Source organism: Anolis carolinensis, unplaced genomic scaffold (assembly GCF_035594765.1).
Source record: "Anolis carolinensis isolate JA03-04 unplaced genomic scaffold, rAnoCar3.1.pri scaffold_7, whole genome shotgun sequence".
Lineage (NCBI taxonomy): Eukaryota > Metazoa > Chordata > Lepidosauria > Squamata > Dactyloidae > Anolis > Anolis carolinensis.
This window is the reverse complement of record NW_026943818.1, coordinates 17732-36452: the sequence shown is the minus strand read 5'-3', so window position 1 is coordinate 36452 and position 18721 is coordinate 17732. Positions and strand designations below refer to the sequence as shown.

At 42.2% G+C, this 18721-nt stretch overlaps 2 protein-coding genes across 8 annotated transcripts in view; both read left to right on the top strand.

Moving 5' to 3' along the window:
• The window catches only part of slc25a25 (solute carrier family 25 member 25), a 42887-nt gene extending 39938 nt beyond the window's left edge, over positions 1-2949 (top strand). For all 6 annotated transcript variants that reach the window (XM_062960167.1, XM_062960166.1, XM_062960169.1 and 3 more), the window contains one exon: positions 310-2949. In XM_062960167.1, coding sequence (XP_062816237.1) covers positions 310-494 — 185 coding nt within the window. In that variant the 3' untranslated portion in view covers positions 495-2949. The remainder of the gene's footprint in view (positions 1-309) is intronic.
• Positions 2950-3087: 138 nt separating this feature from the next.
• LOC134293224 (telomeric repeat-binding factor 2-like) lies at positions 3088-15100 on the top strand. Of its 2 annotated transcripts, none has more exons than XM_062960181.1 (7): positions 3088-3911; positions 6678-6808; positions 7225-7503; positions 11077-11384; positions 12998-13062; positions 13240-13295; positions 14539-15100. In XM_062960181.1, the coding sequence occupies exons 2-7, from the start codon at positions 6695-6697 to the stop codon at positions 14701-14703; spliced, it is 987 nt and encodes a 328-aa protein (XP_062816251.1). In that variant the 5' UTR covers positions 3088-3911; positions 6678-6694; the 3' UTR covers positions 14704-15100. The 2 variants fall into 2 exon arrangements, with proteins under 2 accessions (XP_062816251.1, XP_062816252.1); XM_062960182.1 differs by having other exon boundaries at positions 3088-4010.
• The last annotated feature ends 3621 nt before the right edge of the window (positions 15101-18721 follow it).

Sequence of the window (18721 nt, the reverse complement as noted above, 5' to 3'; positions counted from 1 at the left end):
AATCAAAACAGTAAGGGAATAACCGCTATAAGTAGAAGGAACACAAGTAAGTAAATAATGCCTAAAAGTGCCTAAAATTATTAAATTAGCAGAACAGGTGATTGTAGCAGCAGTGTACGAGGACTGTGCAAACGTCATCCTATCAGGTGTTTTGGACTCCAACTCCCACCATTCCTGGCCTCAGGCCCCTTCCTTTTCCCCCTCCGCCGCTTAGCGGAATGGTGGGAGTTGGAGTCCAAAACACCTGGGAGGAAGGCCGCAGTTTGCCCAGGCCTGACTCTAGCATATGTGCCGTGTCGTCCCTTGCAGCGTCCATCGAGGGGGCCCCGGAGGTGAGCATGACGGGCCTCTTCAAGCACATCCTGAGGACCGAGGGCGCCTTCGGCCTCTACCGCGGCCTGGCCCCCAACTTCATGAAGGTCATCCCGGCCGTCAGCATCAGCTACGTGGTCTACGAGAACCTCAAGATGACTCTGGGCGTCCAGTCCCGGTGACCGGGTGGACGGACGGATGGACGGACGGAGCGGATATGCGCATCGACACTACGCTGCTCTCTCGGGCCGAGCCGTGAAAATCCTTGGCTCCCGACCCCCGTGGGGCCAAAACCACGTTTCTGTTTACATGCATTCCTTTGCTCGGATTTGCAATCCTGACACAGCAATGTAACGCTATCGAAGCAAGACAGAGCCAAGGTTTCGAAGGGCAAAGCCCACCCGAGGCTTGTTGACGGCCTTTCGGTGTTTGTTGTAGGTGTGACTGAGTTGTGTGTGTGGGTCCGTCCTTCTAAAACTGCTAACAAGATGCACTTACTATCATCAGCCCTCTTTGTGCCCACAATTGCATCGGCATTGCTCCCCATGTAGCATTTTGGGGAGGTCTGTGTGCACGGGGCTTCGAATGCATCCTTTGCCGGCACCCCCTGGGACCCCTGAGCCTTGGCCGCTGCCTTTCGCTTCTGATCTTTAAGACGGATGTTAGACTTTGCAGAAGGACGGGATAGGGAGTCAGCTGCAGAACTGAGTGATGGGGAAGCCGCTCATTTTGGGGAGGTCTGTGTGCATGGGGCTTTGAATGCATCCTAGCCGGTGCCCCCTGGGACCCCTGAGCCTTGGCCGCTGCCTTTCGCTTCTGATCTTTAAGACGGATGTTAGACTTTGCAGAAGGACGGGATAGGGAGTCAGCTGCAGAACTGAGTGATGGGGAAGCCGCTCATTTTGGGGAGGTCTGTGTGCATGGGGCTTTGAATGCATCCTAGCTGGTGCCCCCTGGGACCCCCAAGCCTTGGCCGCTGCCTTTCACTTCTGATCTTTAAGACGGATGTTAGACTTTGCATGAAGGATGGGATAGGGAGTCAGCTGCGGAACTGAGTGGTGGGGAAGCCACTCTCTTGACCGACTGCGTTTGTTCATTCATTCCATTGTTTTTACTGCTTAAAGCCTATTTATTTTGTATTTATTTGAGAGGAAAAGAGTGTGATGCTCGAAACTTATTTTTTTATAGTTCTTGTTTGAATCGTAGTCCCTGCGTCTGTCCTTGGCAATTCTGTATGACTTTTTTTTTGTAGCAGTTCCATATTTGTGTTATTTGTTTGGAAACGAAACCACGACTATTTTGCACGTTGTAAACATGGCCTCGTTGGAGTTTGTCTGAGAGGGAGAGGCTCTTGCGCTCCGAGGCTTGCCTTACTCTGGGTGGGCGGGTGTGGGTGTGGGAACCACGAGTGGGACTCCCTCCTCCTCCTCCTCCTCCTCCTCCTGGCGTGGGCTTCGTTGGTGGAATAATGATGAGAAGGGCTGGTTGGGAAGGGGAGCGTTTCGGAAATCTCAGGGAGAGGGAAGGTGTGCTTCAAGGGAGGGAGGAAGGAAGGAAGGAAGGAAGGCGGGAGGGAAGGAGGAAGGAAGGAAGGAAGGAAGGAAGGAAGGAAGGGAAGGAAACTGAGGCCAAGTGGCTCCTCTGCGCCTTGGGAGCCGCTCTGGGTCTCCCTCTCCTCCTCCTCTTCCTCCTCCGCCAGGCATTTCCTTCCCACCTGGGTGGGTGATGTAGCCTTTCCCCTTCCTCTCCTTTTGTGTGCCATTGCATTTCCTTCCTTCCTTCTTCCCTTCCTTCCATCCATCCGTCCTTTCCTCCCTCCCTCCCTCCCTTCTTTCCTTCCTTCCTCTCTATCTTCTTCCCTTCTTCCCTTCCTTCCTTCCATCCATCCCTCCCTCCCTCCCTTCTTTCCTTCCTTCTTCTCTTCCTCATTCCCTCTCTTTTCCTCCCTTCCTTCTTCCCTTCCTTCCTTCCATCCATCCCTTCTTTCCTTCCTTCTTCTCTTCCTCATTCCCTCTCTCTTTTCCTCCCTTCCTTCCTTCCTTCCTTCCTCCCTTTTTCCCTTCTTCCTTCCTTCCTTCCTCCCTCTCTCTTTTCCTTCCTCCCTCCCTCCCTTCTTTCCTTCATTCCTCTCTTCCTCCTTCCCTCTCTTTTCCTCCCTTCCTTCTTCTCTTCCTCCCTTCCTCCCTTCCTTCCTTCCTCCCTTCCTTCCTTCCTTCCTTCCTTCCTTCCCTCTCTTTCTCTTCCTCTCTCCTTTCCCACCATTTGTGGCCTGGAGCTGACCCTCACCCAACTCCCTCCCTCCCTCCCTTCCTGTGTTCTGGACTGCAACTCCCACCTGAGCTTCCTCTCCAGTCCCATGAATGCCAGCCAAGGCCCTGCCAGGAGCCCGTGAGGCCCTCCCGTTGGCCGAGAGGGAAAGGGAAAGGGCCTGAGGCCGTGGGAGTTGCAGTCCAGAACACCCACAAGGGAGGGAGGGAGGGAGGAGGGAGGGAGGGCCGTAGTTGGCCCAGTCCCGGGGCAGATCCATCCACACGGCCTCTGTAGCCGCCACCCGGGTTGATGACGAGCGGGTCTCACCCAGCGAGGCTCCGTTGCCGGAAGGGAACCGTTGGCTAATAAAGATTTTTATCCTGCTGACTTCCGTGGTCCCGACTCGTGTTGTTGCGGTGGGTCGATAGGAAACACGCCACACACACCACGGACACGGACACGCTTGGCTTGCGCTCAAACCATCTTTATCCAATGACCCTTGACATTTTATTGGTGCCGGAAGAATCCGGGGAAAAGACTTTCTGCATATATTTCAGATTTCAATATCAATGTCAAAAATACACGTCGTATGATTTTACATAGGATTTGCACTACATTATAATAAAGAGAAATATCACTGAAGTAACAGTTTATTACATATCTATTTATTTGCAACCAAAAGGGACTCCGGGCGGCTTACAAATTACATGTACATCAGCCTAGCACAACATAAGCATTATATATTACTATACAGTACCACTATATTGTAATATTATTAGTAATATTACATGTAATATATATTAGGGTATATATTATAGATAAACAAACAAACTTACTCGCAGTGAGAAAGCTGTTCACCAGTGGAACTCCCTGCTGCAGAGTGGGGCGGATTGCCAACTGTTGTATTATATTATATTATATTAATAAACATTCAAACTTCCCCGTGGTGAGAAAGAGCTCTTCACCAGTGGAACTCCCTGCTGCATAGTGAGGCGGAGGCTCTGAAGCGGAGGCTGGGCGGCCATCTGTCTGGGACGCTTTGAATGCGGCTTCCCTGCTTCCTGGTAGAAGTGGGTCGGGCTGGCCTCTGGGGGCCCCGGGTGGGAGGAGCCAAGCTGCCACTCAACCCAGCCGGCCCCGCCCCTTCTTCCGGGGTGGGAGGAGCCAAGCTGCCACTCAACTCAGCCGGCCCCGCCCCTTCACCCGGGGCTTCTGGGAGCGCGCGCCGCTTTCCCGCCTCGCCAGGCCACGCCCCCTCGCCGCCACTCCGCCATCTTGTCCGCTCGCCTCCACGCGCGACCCACGTGGTTCCGCGGCGAGGCCCGTGTCTGGACGGAGTTCCTCGGAAGGTGAGTCCGGGGACGCCGGCCGGCCTCGGAAAGAGCGGGCGAGCGAGCGAGCGAGGGTCCCGGCCCAAGGCCCGAGGGAGAGTTTCCCGCTTCCCTGGAGTGCGTAGGCCCTTGCAGCACTTTCCCCTGACGTTTCGCCTCCACTTAGGGCTTTGTTATTTATTTATATGTATTTTATTTTTATTTTTTTATAGCTTTTATTTATGGTTATAGTGATACTATAAAAGGGGAGAGTCACATGTGATCACAAAAGAAGGAAAAATAATAATAATAAAGAAAAATAGTAAGAAAAGATATATATATATATATATATATATATATACTGTATTTTATTTTATTTTTATAACTTTTATTTATGGTTATAGTGATACAATAAAAGGGGAGAGTCACATGTGATCACAAAAGAAAAATAATAATAAAAATAGTAAGAAAAGATATATATATATATATATATATATATATATACTGTATTTTATTTTTATAACTTTTATTTATGGTTATAGTGATACAATAAAAGGGGAGAGTCACATGTGATCACAAAAGAAGAAAATAATAATAATAATAAAGAAAAATAGTAAGAAAAGAATATATATATATATATACTGTATTTTATTTTATTTTTATAACTGTTATTTATGGTTATAGTGTTACAATAAAAGGGGAGAGTCACATGTGATCACAAAAGAAGAAAATAATAATAATAATAAAGAAAAATAGTAAGAAAAGAATATATATATATATATATATATATACTGCATTATTTTATTTTTATAACTTAGTGATACAATAAAAGGGGAGAGTCACATGTGATCACAAGAAGAAAATAATAATAAAAATAGTAAGTATATATATATATATATATATACACACTGTATTTTATTTTATTTTTATAACTTTTATTTATGGTTATAGTGATACAATAAAAAGGGAGTCACATGTGATCACAAAAGAATAATAATAATAATAATAATAATAATAATAATAATAATAAAGAAAAATAGTAAGAAAAGAATATATATATATTTATATATACATAAGAAATCGAACCCTGTTATTTATTTATCATCTCAGAAGCGAACGGAGGGCTATCAAGTTGTGATGCATTTAAAAACACAAAGTTTTTTTTAACAACAACAACAATTTCGCATGATACTAGATTCCCTAGTAGGCTGCCACTTTTGGGCTCTTGCTTGCTGGGGTGTTCCTGCTATTGGGCAGCTATTGTTTTTGTAAAACCGTATACTGTATGCTGGTTTTATATCTGTAAGCCGCCCGGAGTCCCTCTGGGGAGATGGTGGCAGGGTACAAAAATAAAATTATTATTATTATTATTATTATTCACTTAAACAGTTTCTTCCTCTGTATTTCCAAATTTCTTTTTTTCCTTGAGATATTTAGTTAATTTGTCCCAATCCCCATTCTTACTCTTATTGATTTTTGCCCATTTTTCCGGTGTGATGTCCCACCTGAAAAAAAATTTGTACCAGCTTTCCTTTAGCTTATTTATATGTATTTTATTGATTACATTTATATCCCGCTCTTCTTTCTCACCCCGGAGGGCTTGCAAATCAAATGTATCAATTTAAAGATATAATAATATAAATAAATACTCGGAACGTGCCCATTTGTATTTTATACATGTTTTTATGAATGTCTGATGTAGTTTAATAATTTTTTAATTGATTCACAATGTATTGTACAATTTTATATATGTTTTATTGTAAGCCGCCCTGAGTCCCCTATTGGGTGAGAAGGGAGGGATATAAATATTGCAATAAATAAATAAATAAATAATATTATATACTATAAAATATAAAATAATTTTATAATAATATATAATAATATATAAAATAATATACTTATATACATGCAATATTAATAATATTATGATGTAATACAATGTAATAATAATTATAATAATTCACTATTATAATTGTATATTTATATTACATGCAATATTACTAATAATATTGCAATATACAGTAGAGTCTCACTTATCCAACATAAACAGGCTGGCAGAATGTTGGATAAGCGAATATGTTGGATAATAAGGAGGGATTAAGGAAAAGCCTATTAAACATCAAATTAGGTTATGATTTTACAAATGAAGCACCAAAACATCATGTTAGACAACAAATTTGACAGAAAAAGTAGCTCATTACACAGTAATACTATGTAGTAATTATTGTATTAACGAATTTAGCACCAAAATATCACGATGTATCGAAAACATTGACTACAAAAATGCGTTGGATAATCCAGAATGTTGGATAAGCGAGACTCTACTGTACTATAAAATATAAAATAATTTTATAATAATATATAATAATATATAAAATAATATACTTATATACATGCAATATTAATAGTATCATGATGTACAGTAGAGACTCACTTATATATATAATAGGTATAATATAGGTATATTTCTAAATCTCAATATTTCTAAATATGCACATAAGAGGCCCCAGTGGCGCTAGGAATTCGGGAACATTCAAATGTGAGTAGATCAATAGGTACTGCTCCTATTGGCCCAAGGGGACTCAGGGCGGCTTACATGGGGCCAGGAACTCCCTGTCTCAGGAAACGAGGAAGAATATTGTTGAAACATGATAAATTCTAATAAAAATGGAAATAAACTTGGAGATCTTGTTGAATGGGCGTCAAAACAAAATTAGAAATACAATTCAGTAATAGTACAAAATTATTATATATTATAACGATATTCCATATTGAAAATAATACTAAAATATTAATATATTACAGGATTGAGAATAGTATTGATGGCCGAAGGAAGGAGTGCCGGAGGGATGTCTGTCGCCACCGCCGTGGGAGCTGGAGAGCGACCGTCATCGTCCTCGTTGTTGTTGTTGCATGGAGGCGCCCCGCAGGAGGAGGTACTGAGGCAGGCAGAGTCCTGGGACCAGAGCGGAGGGAGGGAGGGAGGCTTGGAACAGACCTCAATTAAGGCATCGGTGTGTAGGTGTGCACACCTTTTTTGGGACACCCTGTTGAGAGCAAGTTCAGGTGGAAAGTGGGGACCTCAATGCAGGAGGCTGAGGTCGAGGTTTCTCCTGACGTGGAGTCCCGTCCCGTCCCGTGACTCTGGGCGTTGGTGCTCATCTCCATTTCTAAACCAAAGAGCATGGAGCGGCAATGTTACCTCCCCGCCCAGAGGAGCGGCACCTATTGATCTACTCACACATTGACATGTTTTCAAACTGCTAGGTTGGCAGAAGCTGGGGCTTACAGTGGGTGCTCACTCCGCTCCCAGTATTCGAACCTGACATGCTGACCCTTGACCCTTGTCCAGGGGGATCCGGGCTTCCGGCCTCCCGAGCGGAAGGGGAAGAAGAGGAAGGAGGACCCCACGGAGGACCTCACGCCGCCCACGACGCCGCCGCACAAATACTTCACCCGCCGCTGGAGTCGGCTGTGGCTCTGTGGCTGCCCGGAAACTCCCACCGAGGCTTCGGAAGAGGGACCGGGCCGGCGGGAGGGCACCCGTGAGACCTCCACGGATGCCGCCCTCCCGGGGCTCATCTCCCTGCCCATCAGCCCCCAGGAGACTCAGGCAGGGGCGGCTCAAGCGGTAAGCGCAATGGCGGGAGGCTCCGTCCTCTCCCACCGGTCAGCCACAGGCGCCTTGGCAGAGAGCGTAAATATTATTCTCATTGTTACAGAAGTTCAACAGTGAAACATATTAACAATGCTGTTTATAAAGTCTGGTGGATTTGGCATTAAAGGTATCATAAAGCATCTACCAGGAGCAGGTTCTTTAGAATATTAATTATATATTATATATTAAATGCAATATTACTAATAATATTACCATATAATGATATAGTACAATATAGTAATTTAATGCTTATATTGTGCTATGCTAGTAATATATTGTATGTAAATTGGATTTGTAAGCTGCTCTGAGTCCCTTTTGGGGTGAGAAGAGCGGGATATAAGTGTAGCAAATAAACAAATAAATAAATAATAAATAGTAAAATATGGTAGTTTAATGCATATATCGTGCTGTCCTAATAATATATTGTATGTAAATTGGATTTGTAAGCTGCTCTGAGTCCCTTTCGGGGTGAGAAGAGCAGGATATAAGTGTAGCAAATAAATAAAGGAAGGAAGGGGAGAAAGTGGGGATGAAAGGAGGGAAGAAAGGGGAGAAGACAAGTCACAAGGGCCTCGACCCAGACCCCGCGGCATGGACACGAGTGGCCAGCTGCCTGGCTCGCCAAGACGCCTGCCGGCTGCCCACTCACCGCCTCCCCCTCCCCAGCCCACTGGGCCTCCTCACTTTGGCATCAGCGGGTGGGCAACCCCTCCCCCCCCGAAACTTGCAGGGAGTAGTGCCCTGTGACAACAATAATAATAATAATAATAATAATAATAATAATAATGCAGACTGTACAAGAAAACCGACGAAACCATGGATCATATCCTCAGCTGCTGTAAGAAAATCGCACAGACTACAAACAGAGGCACAACTCTGTGGCCCAAGTGATTCATTGGAACTTATGCCTCAAGTACCACCTCCCAGCAGCAAAGAACTGGTGGGATCACAAACCTGGAAAAGTATTGGAAAATGAGCACGCAAAGATACTGTGGGACTTCCGAATCCAGACTGACAAAGTTCTGGAACACAACACACCAGACATCACAGTTGTGGAAAAGAGAAAGGTTTGGATAATTGATGTCGCCATCCCAGGTGAAAAACAACAGGAAAAACTCAGCCACTCTCACGACCTCAAGATTGAACTTCAAAGACTCTGGCAGAAACCAGTGCAGGTGGTCCGTTGGTGATGGGCACACTGGGTGCCGTGCCAAAAGATCTCAGCCGGCATTTGGAAACAATAGACATTGACAAAATTACAATCTGCCAACTGCAAAAGGCCACCCTGCTGGGATCTGCACGCATCATCCGAAAATACATCACACAGTCCTAGACACTTGGGAAGTGTTCGACTTGTGATTTTGTGAAACGAAATCCAGCATATCTATCTTGTTTGCTGTGTCATAATAAAATCATAATAATAATAATAATAATAATAATAATAATAATAATAATACATCACACAGTCCTAGACACTTGGGAAGTGTCCGACTTGTGATTTTGTGATACGAAATCCAGCATGTCTATCTTGTTTGCTGTGTCATACAATAATAATAATAATAATAATAATAATAATAATAATAATAATAATAATAATAATAATACATCACACAGTCCTAGACACTTGGGAAGTGTCCGACTTGTGATTTTGTGATACGAAATCCAGCATATCTATCTTGTTTGCTGTGTCATAATAAAATAATAATAAAACTTTATTTATACCCCGCCACCATCTCCCCAGCGGGGACTCGGGGCGGCTTACATGGGGCCATGCCCAGAACAATACAATATAAACAGCATATAAAAACAACATATCATAGAGCAATTAAACAATACAATAAGTAATAATATACATTACAGCACAAGTCAAAGAAACAGTAAAAAGAGGGGCAGGCCACATGAATACAAAGATAAAAAACTCGGGGTGAGAGAGATAAAGGAATAAAAACCACAGGGAGCAGGGACATACGAAAGTGGAAGCGTCTAGAGGAAAGATGTTGGAGGGGAGCAAGAAAAGGAATAAATAGCAGTTACTCTCCAAAAGCACAACGGAAGAGCCATGTTTTTAAATCTTTTTAAAAAGCTAATAGAGTGGGAGCTCACCTAATCTCAATGGGCAGTGAATTCCATAATAATAATAATAATAATAATAATAATAATAATTTTTTTCTTCTACCCCGCCCCATCTCCCCAAAGGGACTCGGGGCGGCTTACATGGGGCCAAGCCCAAATAGAACAATAAAAACAAGACAAGAAACCAATAAAACCAATAATCACATGGGGTGATTGGGTTAAAAATTCAATTATTCCTCTCCCTGTAATTAGGACTTTATTTTTCTTTTTGTTGTATCAACCTAGAGCTGTGGAGGATGGGTTGTGTTGTCAAATTTCGAGGTTGGGGGGCCTGTAGTTTTGTTGTTTTGTCCGCTGCCCTGATGCCATCACTCTTTTATATAGATAGATATAGATAACCTGCACCTTGAATTGGGCCCGGAATATAATCGGCAGCCGGTGGATCTGCTTGAATAGGGGGTTGACCGCTCCCTGTAATGAGCCAGTGCGGACCTTGAGATCTTCCGGGGAGGCTCTTCTCGCGCTCCCACCACGTCTCAAGTGCGGCTGGTGGGGACGAGGGAACGAGCCTCCTCCGCAGTGGCCCCCATCCCGGCTCTGGAATGCCCTGCCAAAAGAGGTCAGGCCATCCCCTACATTATCCAATTTCCGTAAAGAACTGAAGACCTGGTGGTGTCGGTAGGTTTTTGAGTAATTACATTGGACTACTGCCGATTTCTGAGCCTGAATACATTGCACAAGACTTCCCCAGCCTAAAATGATACATTTTAATATGTTGGGTTTATGGTTCCCGTCCCCTTGATCTGGTCATGTAAGTGTGATTTATTGTTATAATTGTATTATTTCACTTTGTTTAATAATGCGTATTATGTTGTTATGTAATGTTTGTGTTGCTTTTATGACTGTAAACCGCCCTGAGTCCCATCCGGGAGATAGGGCGGTATATAAATAAAGTTTTATTATTATTACTAGCTGTGCCCGGCCACGCGTTGCTGTGGCAAAGTGGTGGTGGCATTGGTTAAAAATTGTTGTGTAATTTTTATTTGACGTTATTTGTATTTTTAAATTAATTTTGTTGTAAGTTATTTTTTTATTTATTATATTTTATTATTTTCTTGTATTATTTTTAGTTATTTTTTGTTATTATAGTATTTTATTGTATTAATCTTTTAGTGTTTTTAATTTTTTTTAGTGTTTTTTATTATTTATTATTGGGTTGCTAGGAGACCAAGTTGGAGAAGCTTAGCCTTCTAACTGGCAGCAATTGGATAAAAACAATTATTCCTCTCCCTCTAAGTAGGACTTTATTTTTCTTTTCTTTTTGTTGTATCAACCTAGAGGCGTGGATGATGGGTTGTGTTGTCAAATTTCGAGGTTGGGGGGCCTGTAGTTTTGTTGTTTTGTGGGTCGCCGTGATGCCATCACTCTTTTATATATATAGATTATATTATTATTATTATAACTTGTCCCCAGGTGACCCAGAGGCCGGCGTCTGACGGAGCCAAGCGCCAGAGGAAGGAAGAGGAAGAAGAAGAGGAGGAGGAGGAGGGGGCTCCGGGGCTCCGGGAGGCACCCCCTGGGACCCTGCCCCCCTCAAGGCCAGGCCAACGCCCTGTCACTCTCAGCACTTTCCTGATGGGGAAGGAAAACCCCACTGCGACGGATGCGACTGACAAGCGCATGGCGGCCCAGCAGCAGCTTGCGTCAGTGGCCCTTCCGGCGGAAGAAGACCGGCAGCAGCAGAAGGGACCCCCCGGGGAAGATGCCAGGCCCCCTCCCAGGTAGGTGGCTGGCGGTGGCCGGTTGGGTCTTTGGCCTTTGCGTTGTCAGGGGTCCTGGTTTTTTTTTTTTATCTGCCCCCACATTCAGTGGTCTGGTGGAGTCACGTCATGTGGGAGAGAGACGTGTCAAAAAGGTGGCCTCGCGACCCATCACCCCAGTTTAAGGTGATATCGCACCTAAGCTTCCTTCATGTTTACAAGTTTCACTCAATGCACTTTGCTCAGTTCATCGTTGTGTTTTAACCTGTGTTTTATAATGATTGTGATTTTATTTTATGCTTTTTAATTTTATTGTGTGTTTTTCTGTATTTGATACCATTGTGTGCTTGTTTTATATCTGGAAGCCGCCCTGAGTCTCCCTGGGAGATGGAGGCGGGGTATAAAAATAAAATAATAATAATAATAATAATAATAATAATAATTATTATTATTATTATTATTATTATTATTATTATTACAGTAGAGTCTCACTTATCCAACGTTCTGGATTATCCAACACATTTTTGTAGTCAATGAGAGAATCATAGAATCATAGTTGGAAGAGACCTCACTATAACTCTATTCGGAATTCTGCTAGGTCCCTCTTATTTGGGTATTTTAATCTAATGATTATATTTTTATATTTATATTGCTGCTACAGTCCCCCCTACCTATGAATTTGACTGAATTATATTGGTGGCTGTTTGATACTATTACTGTTGTATTAACTTTTGTTTTAACTTTGTTTTTATTACCATATTGTGTTAATGTATCTGTGTTGTTCTTTTGTAACATTGTAAGCCGGCCCAAGTCCCTGCGGGGAGATGGAGACGGGGTATAAAGTTTTATTATTATTATTATTATTATTATTATTATTATGACACAGCAAACAAAATAGATAGGCTGGATTTCGTATCACAAAATCCCAAGTCGAACACTTCCCAAGTGTCTAGGACTGTGTGATTTATTATTATTATTATTATTATTATTATTATTATTATTATTTTATTATGACACAGCAAACAAGATCTATATGCTGGATTTCGTATCACAAAATCACAAGTCGAACACTTCCCAAGTGTCTAGGACTGTGTGATTTATTATTATTATTATTATTATTATTATTATTATTATTATTATTATTATTATTATTATTATTTTATTATGACACAGCAAACAAGATCTATATGCTGGATTTCGTATCACAAAATCACAAGTCGAACACTTCCCAAGTGTCTAGGACTGTGTGATTTATTATTATTATTATTATTATTATTATTATTATTATTATTATTATATTATGACCCAGCAAACAAGATAGATAGGCTGGATTTCGTATCACAAAATTACAAGTCGAACACTTCCCAAGTGTCTAGGACTGTGTGATGAGACTCTACAGTAATAATAATAATAATAATAATAATAATAATAATAATAATCAGGAAGCAGGGGGACTAGTGAATGGTGAAGCAACAGCTCCCCCTGTGGCCGGAATCGTGAAGCCGGGAAAATGTTAAAAATGCCTCTGTGTCTGTCTATACTGTATGTTGTTTGTCTGTTGGCATTGAATGTTTGCCATGTATGTGTTCATTGTAATCCACCCTGACTTTGAATCTTTTTTTGTCTGCGTCCAGGTCAAATGAAGAGGAGGGAGAGAAGGAGGTCAGGCGTGAGGAAGAGCAGCTCTCCGTGGACTCGGGTGAGTGGGCTCCCCGCGAAGCCACCGCAAGGGCAATGGCCGGTCAACTGTCCAGGGGTCCAGGGGGGCTCGGGGCGCAAGAGAGCAGCCGCCAGGGCTGCTGGGTCACGTGGTTTGGCACGGCCCCTTTCTTCATGCCCAAAGCATGATTGATTGATTGACAGGCTTCTCTTTCAGGGCCGAAAGGCGGGAGCAGCGCCAACGGCAACGCTTCCGGCACCAGCAAGAAGAAGGTAAGGCTTTTCGCCCTGGGAGGCCCAACAGAAACTTGGCATATTTATTAAATGTTATCGTTACAGAATTCCAAGTCGTAGTTGTTACTGTTATTAATGTTGCTTATTCATTAATAATAATGACTTATTATATTTATTAATATAATAATAATAACTATTAATAATTATTATTAATAATAATAACAGGACTCTCCCTGTCTTTTCTCAATTGGACCTAATAAAAATAAGAACAATAATAAAACTTAATTTTTTCCTGCTTTTTTTTAATATATATCTCGTGGGACCCACAGCGGCTTAATTTTTTTAGAAATGCAAACAACAATCCAGAAATGTTAATCTGTATATCTATATATATATAAATGAGTGATGGCATCGCGGCGACCCACAAAACAACAAAACTACAGGCCCCCCAACCTCGAAATTTGACAACACAACCCATCATCCACGCCTCTAGGTTGATACAACAAAAAGAAAAGAAAAATAAAGTCCTACTTAGAGGGAGAGCAATAATTGTTTTTATCCAATTGCTGCCACTTAGAAGGCTAAGCTCTGCCCACTTGGTCTCCTAGCAACCCACTCAGCCCAGTGTTAATAAAAGAATAAAAAATAAAATAAATACAAATAATACAATAAAAATAATTAAAAACACTAAAAAAATTAATACAATAAAATACTATAACAATATAACTAAAAATAATACAACAAAATAATAAAATATAATAAATAAAAAGATAAGTTACAATAAAATTAATTTAAAAAAATACAAATAACATCAAATAAAAATTCCACATCAACTTTTAACCAATACCACCACCACTTTGCCACAGCAACGCATGGCTGGGCACAGCTAGTATATATATATAGAAGGGTAGTGACGTTTTGGCCTAGGACAAAACAACAAAACTACACGTCCCAGAAACACTAAACTTGGCAGCACAACCCCTCATCCATGCCTCTACGTTTGTACAACAAAAAGAAAAGAAAAATAAAGTCCTAATTAGAGGGAGAGGAAGAATTGTTTTTATCCAATTGCTGTCAGTTAGAAGGCTAAGCTCCGCCCACTTGGTCTCCTAGCAACCAACTCAGCCCAGGGGACAGGCAGACTTAGGCCTCGGCCTGTTCCACAGATTATCTAATTTGCACTGGATTATATGGCAGTGTAGACTCAAGGCCCTTCCACACAGCTATAGAACCCAACTCACGGAAGCCTCTCCTCCTCTCCTCTCTTTTCCTTTTCCGGCAGAAATGGACGAACGAGGAGTCGCAGTGGATCCGGGAGGGAGTGAAGAAGTTTGGGAAGGGCAAGTGCAAGTGGAAGGCCATCTTCCTCAGCTACCCCTTCACGGACCGGTCCCCGGTGAAGATCAAGGACCGCTGGCGGACCATGAGGAAGCTCGGCATCGATTAACGGAGGACGGTGGAGTGAGTGTGGCCAGTGCCCTTTGGGAAGATTGTTCAGCCCCATTTTCCTTCCTGCGAAGGTCAGCGTTGAGGACCGAAGAAGAAGCAGCAGCACACGGTCCTCTCTGGTTCCTCGTTGTTTTGCAGTTCTGAGGCGTTTTGTTCCTGTTCCTTGAGTTCTCGTCCGCGGGCAAAAAAGGAGACGCGAGACATTTCCTCTCGTTTGCCGAACAGACTGAGATTTTATTTTTGCCACATAGACTTCTGTGCCACGGAACAGAGGGAGGAGGACCCACGGTTTGGGCTTATGATATTTCATTTCTTTCTTGGAGTTCATTGAGGCCAAACCGGAGAGGTTTAGGGCTAACTTTGTATGTTTTCCTAAATAAAGGTATTTGTTCACATTTCTTCTTCTCCTGAGGTCTGTGGTGTCCAAGGGGAAAGCTCCAAGGCCACGTGGTGATGATGCTCCCCGTTGGGGAGATGGTAGCGGGGTATAAATAAAGTTTATTATTATTATTATTATTATTATTATTATTATTATTATTATAAGTTGCCACGGCTGAAGTTGCTTTTTAGGTCTGACTAGCTTGGGGACCCAGCGATGCCTGGGTCATTTGAGAATAATGGTATGATTTGTCTTTTAATGTTATGCATTCTGTTTGGAGTGGGTGGACTACAATTCCCAGAATCGTGGCCGAATCCTCCCCAAACTGGGTTATATAGCTGTGTGGAAGGGCCTTGAGTCTACCCTGCCATATAATCCAGTGCAAATTAGATAATCTGTGGAACAGGCCGAGGCCTAAATCTGCCTGTCCCCTGAGCTGAGTTGGTTGCTAGGAGACCAAGTGGGCAGAGATTAGTCCTCTAACTGGCAGCAGTTGGATAAAAACAATTATTGCTCTCCCTCTAAGTAGGACTTTATTTTTCTTTTCTTTTTGTTGAATCAACCTAGAGGCGTGGATGATGGGTTGTGTTGTCAAATTTTGAGGTTGGGGGGCCTGTAGTTTTGTTGTTTTGTTGGTCGCCGTGATGCCATCACTCATTTATATATATAGATTAGACTAGATTAGATTAGATTTAGATTTAGATTAGATTAGATAGATGTAGATTAGATTAGATTAGATTAGATTGACGGGTGCTCACCCCGCCACGGGCTGGCCTCGAACTCATGACCTCATGGTCAGAGTGATTTATTGCAGCAGCTGTTTTCCAGCCTGCGCCACAGCCCATGCGTTTGTCTCCCTCCGGTGGCGAAGGGCGCGCATTGCGGGCAGAGGGAGAGTGAATAGCCAGGAGGCCGCTGTGTGTGTTTGTCTCCATCCAGTGGTGAAATGAGCGCATTACAGGCGGAGAGAAAGTGAATGGGGAAGAAGCCGCTGTGTGTGTTTGTCTCCATCCAGTGGTGAAAGGCGCGCATTGCGGGCGGAGAGAGAGTGAATGGCCAGGAGGCAGCTGTATGTGTTTGTCTCCATCCAGTGGTGAAAGGCGCGCATTGCAGGCAGAGAGAGTGAATGGGGAAGAAGCCGCTGTGTGTGTTTGTCTCCATCCAGTGGTGAAAGGCGCGCATTGCGGGCGGAGAGAGAGTGAATGGCCAGGAGGCAGCTGTATGTGTTTGTCTCCATCCAGTGGTGAAAGGCGCGCATTGCAGGCAGAGAGAGAGTGAATGGGGAAGAAGCCGCTGTGTGTGTTTGTCTCCATCCAGTGGTGAAAGGCGCGCATTGCAGGCAGAGAGAGAGTGAATGGGGAAGAAGCCGCTGTGTGTGTTTGTCTCCATCCAGTGGTGAAAGGCGCGCATTGCAGGCAGAGAGAGAGTGAATGGGGAAGAAGCCGCTGTGTGTGTTTGTCTCCATCCAGTGGTGAAAGGCGCGCATTGCAGGCAGAGAGAGAGTGAATGGGGAAGAAGCCGCTGTGTGTGTTTGTCTCCATCCAGTGGTGAAAGGCGCGCATTGCAGGCGGACTGGAAAATTCCCCGTATTGCGCTCAATGGAGAGGGAGGAGGAGGAGGAGGAGGAGGAGGAGGAGGAGGAGGAAGGCCTCTCCATGGAATATTCTTCAAATACCCAATATACTCGAATATAAGCCGACCCGAATATGAACCGAGGCACCTAATTTTACCACAAAAAAACTGGGAAATCATTGACTCCAATATAAGTAGAAGGTGGGTAATATCAAAAATAAAAATAGATACCAATAAAATTACATTACCGTATACACTCGAGTATAAGCCGACCCGAATATAAGCCGAGGCACCTAATTTCACCACAAGTAACTGGGAAATCATTAACTTCAGTATAAGCTGAGAGTGGGAAATTTCAGAAATAAAAATAGATACCAATAAAATTACATTGTGGGCGAAACGTCAGGAGAGAATGCTTCTGGAAACCAATTATTATTTCTAACATTGTACTATATTAATCATATACCACAATATCTATAATACACCACTAGTATATTATATTATCAGTATTATGTAACATACGAGTGCTAAATCATAAGTTGCATAAGAGATGTGGGCGAAACGTCAGGAGAGAATGCTTCTGGAAAACACATTATTATTTCTTAGATTGTACTATATTAATAATATACCACACTATCTATAATACACCACTAGTATGTTATATTATTAGTATTATGTCACATACTAGTGCTAAATCATAAGTTGCATAAGAGATGTGGGCGAAAAGTCAGGAGAGAATGCTTCTGGAAAACCCATTTTTATTTCTTAGATTGTACTATATTAATCATATACCACAATATCTATAATGCACCACTAGTATGTTATATTATTCGTATTATGTCACATACTAGTGCTAAATGATAAGTTGCATAAGAGATGTGGGCGAAACGTCAGGAGAGAATGCTTCTGGAAAACCAATTATTATTTCTTACATTGTACTATATTAATCATATACCACAATATGTATAATACACCACTAGCATGTTATATTATTCGTATTATGTCACATACCAGTGCTAAATGATAAGTTGCATAAGAGATGTGGGCAAAATGTCAGGAGAGAATGCTTCTGGAAAACCAATTATTATTTCTTACATTGTACTATATTAATCATATACCACAATATGTATAATACACCACTAGCATGTTATATTATTCGTATTATGTCACATACCAGTGCTAAATGATAAGTTGCATAAGAGATGTGGGCGAAACGTCAGGAGAGAATGCTTCTGGAAAACCAATTATTATTTCTTACATTGTACTATATTAATCATATACCACAATATGTATAATACACCACTAGCATGTTATATTATTCGTATTCTGTCACATACCAGTGCTAAATGATAAGTTGCATAAGAGATGTGGGCAAAATGTCAGGAGAGAATGCTTCTGGAAAACCCATTATTATTTCTTACATTGTACTATATTAATCATATACCACAATATGTATAATACACCACTAGCATGTTATATTATTCGTATTATGTCACATACCAGTGCTAAATGATAAGTTGCATAAGAGATGTGGGCGAAACGTCAGGAGAGAATGCTTCTGGAAAACCAATTATTATTTCTTACATTGTACTATATTAATCATATACCACAATATGTATAATACACCACTAGCATGTTATATTATTCGTATTATGTCACATACCAGTGCTAAATGATAAGTTGCATAAGAGATGTGGGCAAAATGTCAGGAGAGAATGCTTCTGGAAAACCCATTATTATTTCTTACATTGTACTATATTAATCATATACCACAATATGTATAATACACCACTAGCATGTTATATTATTCGTATTATGTCACATACCAGTGCTAAATGATAAGTTGCATAAGAGATGTGGGCGAAACGTCAGGAGAGAATGCTTCTGGAAAACCAATTATTATTTCTTACATTGTACTATATTAATCATATACCACAATATGTATAATACACCACTAGCATGTTATATTATTCGTATTATGTCACATACCAGTGCTAAATGATAAGTTGCATAAGAGATGTGGGCGAAACGTCAGGAGAGAATGCTTCTGGAAAACCAATTATTA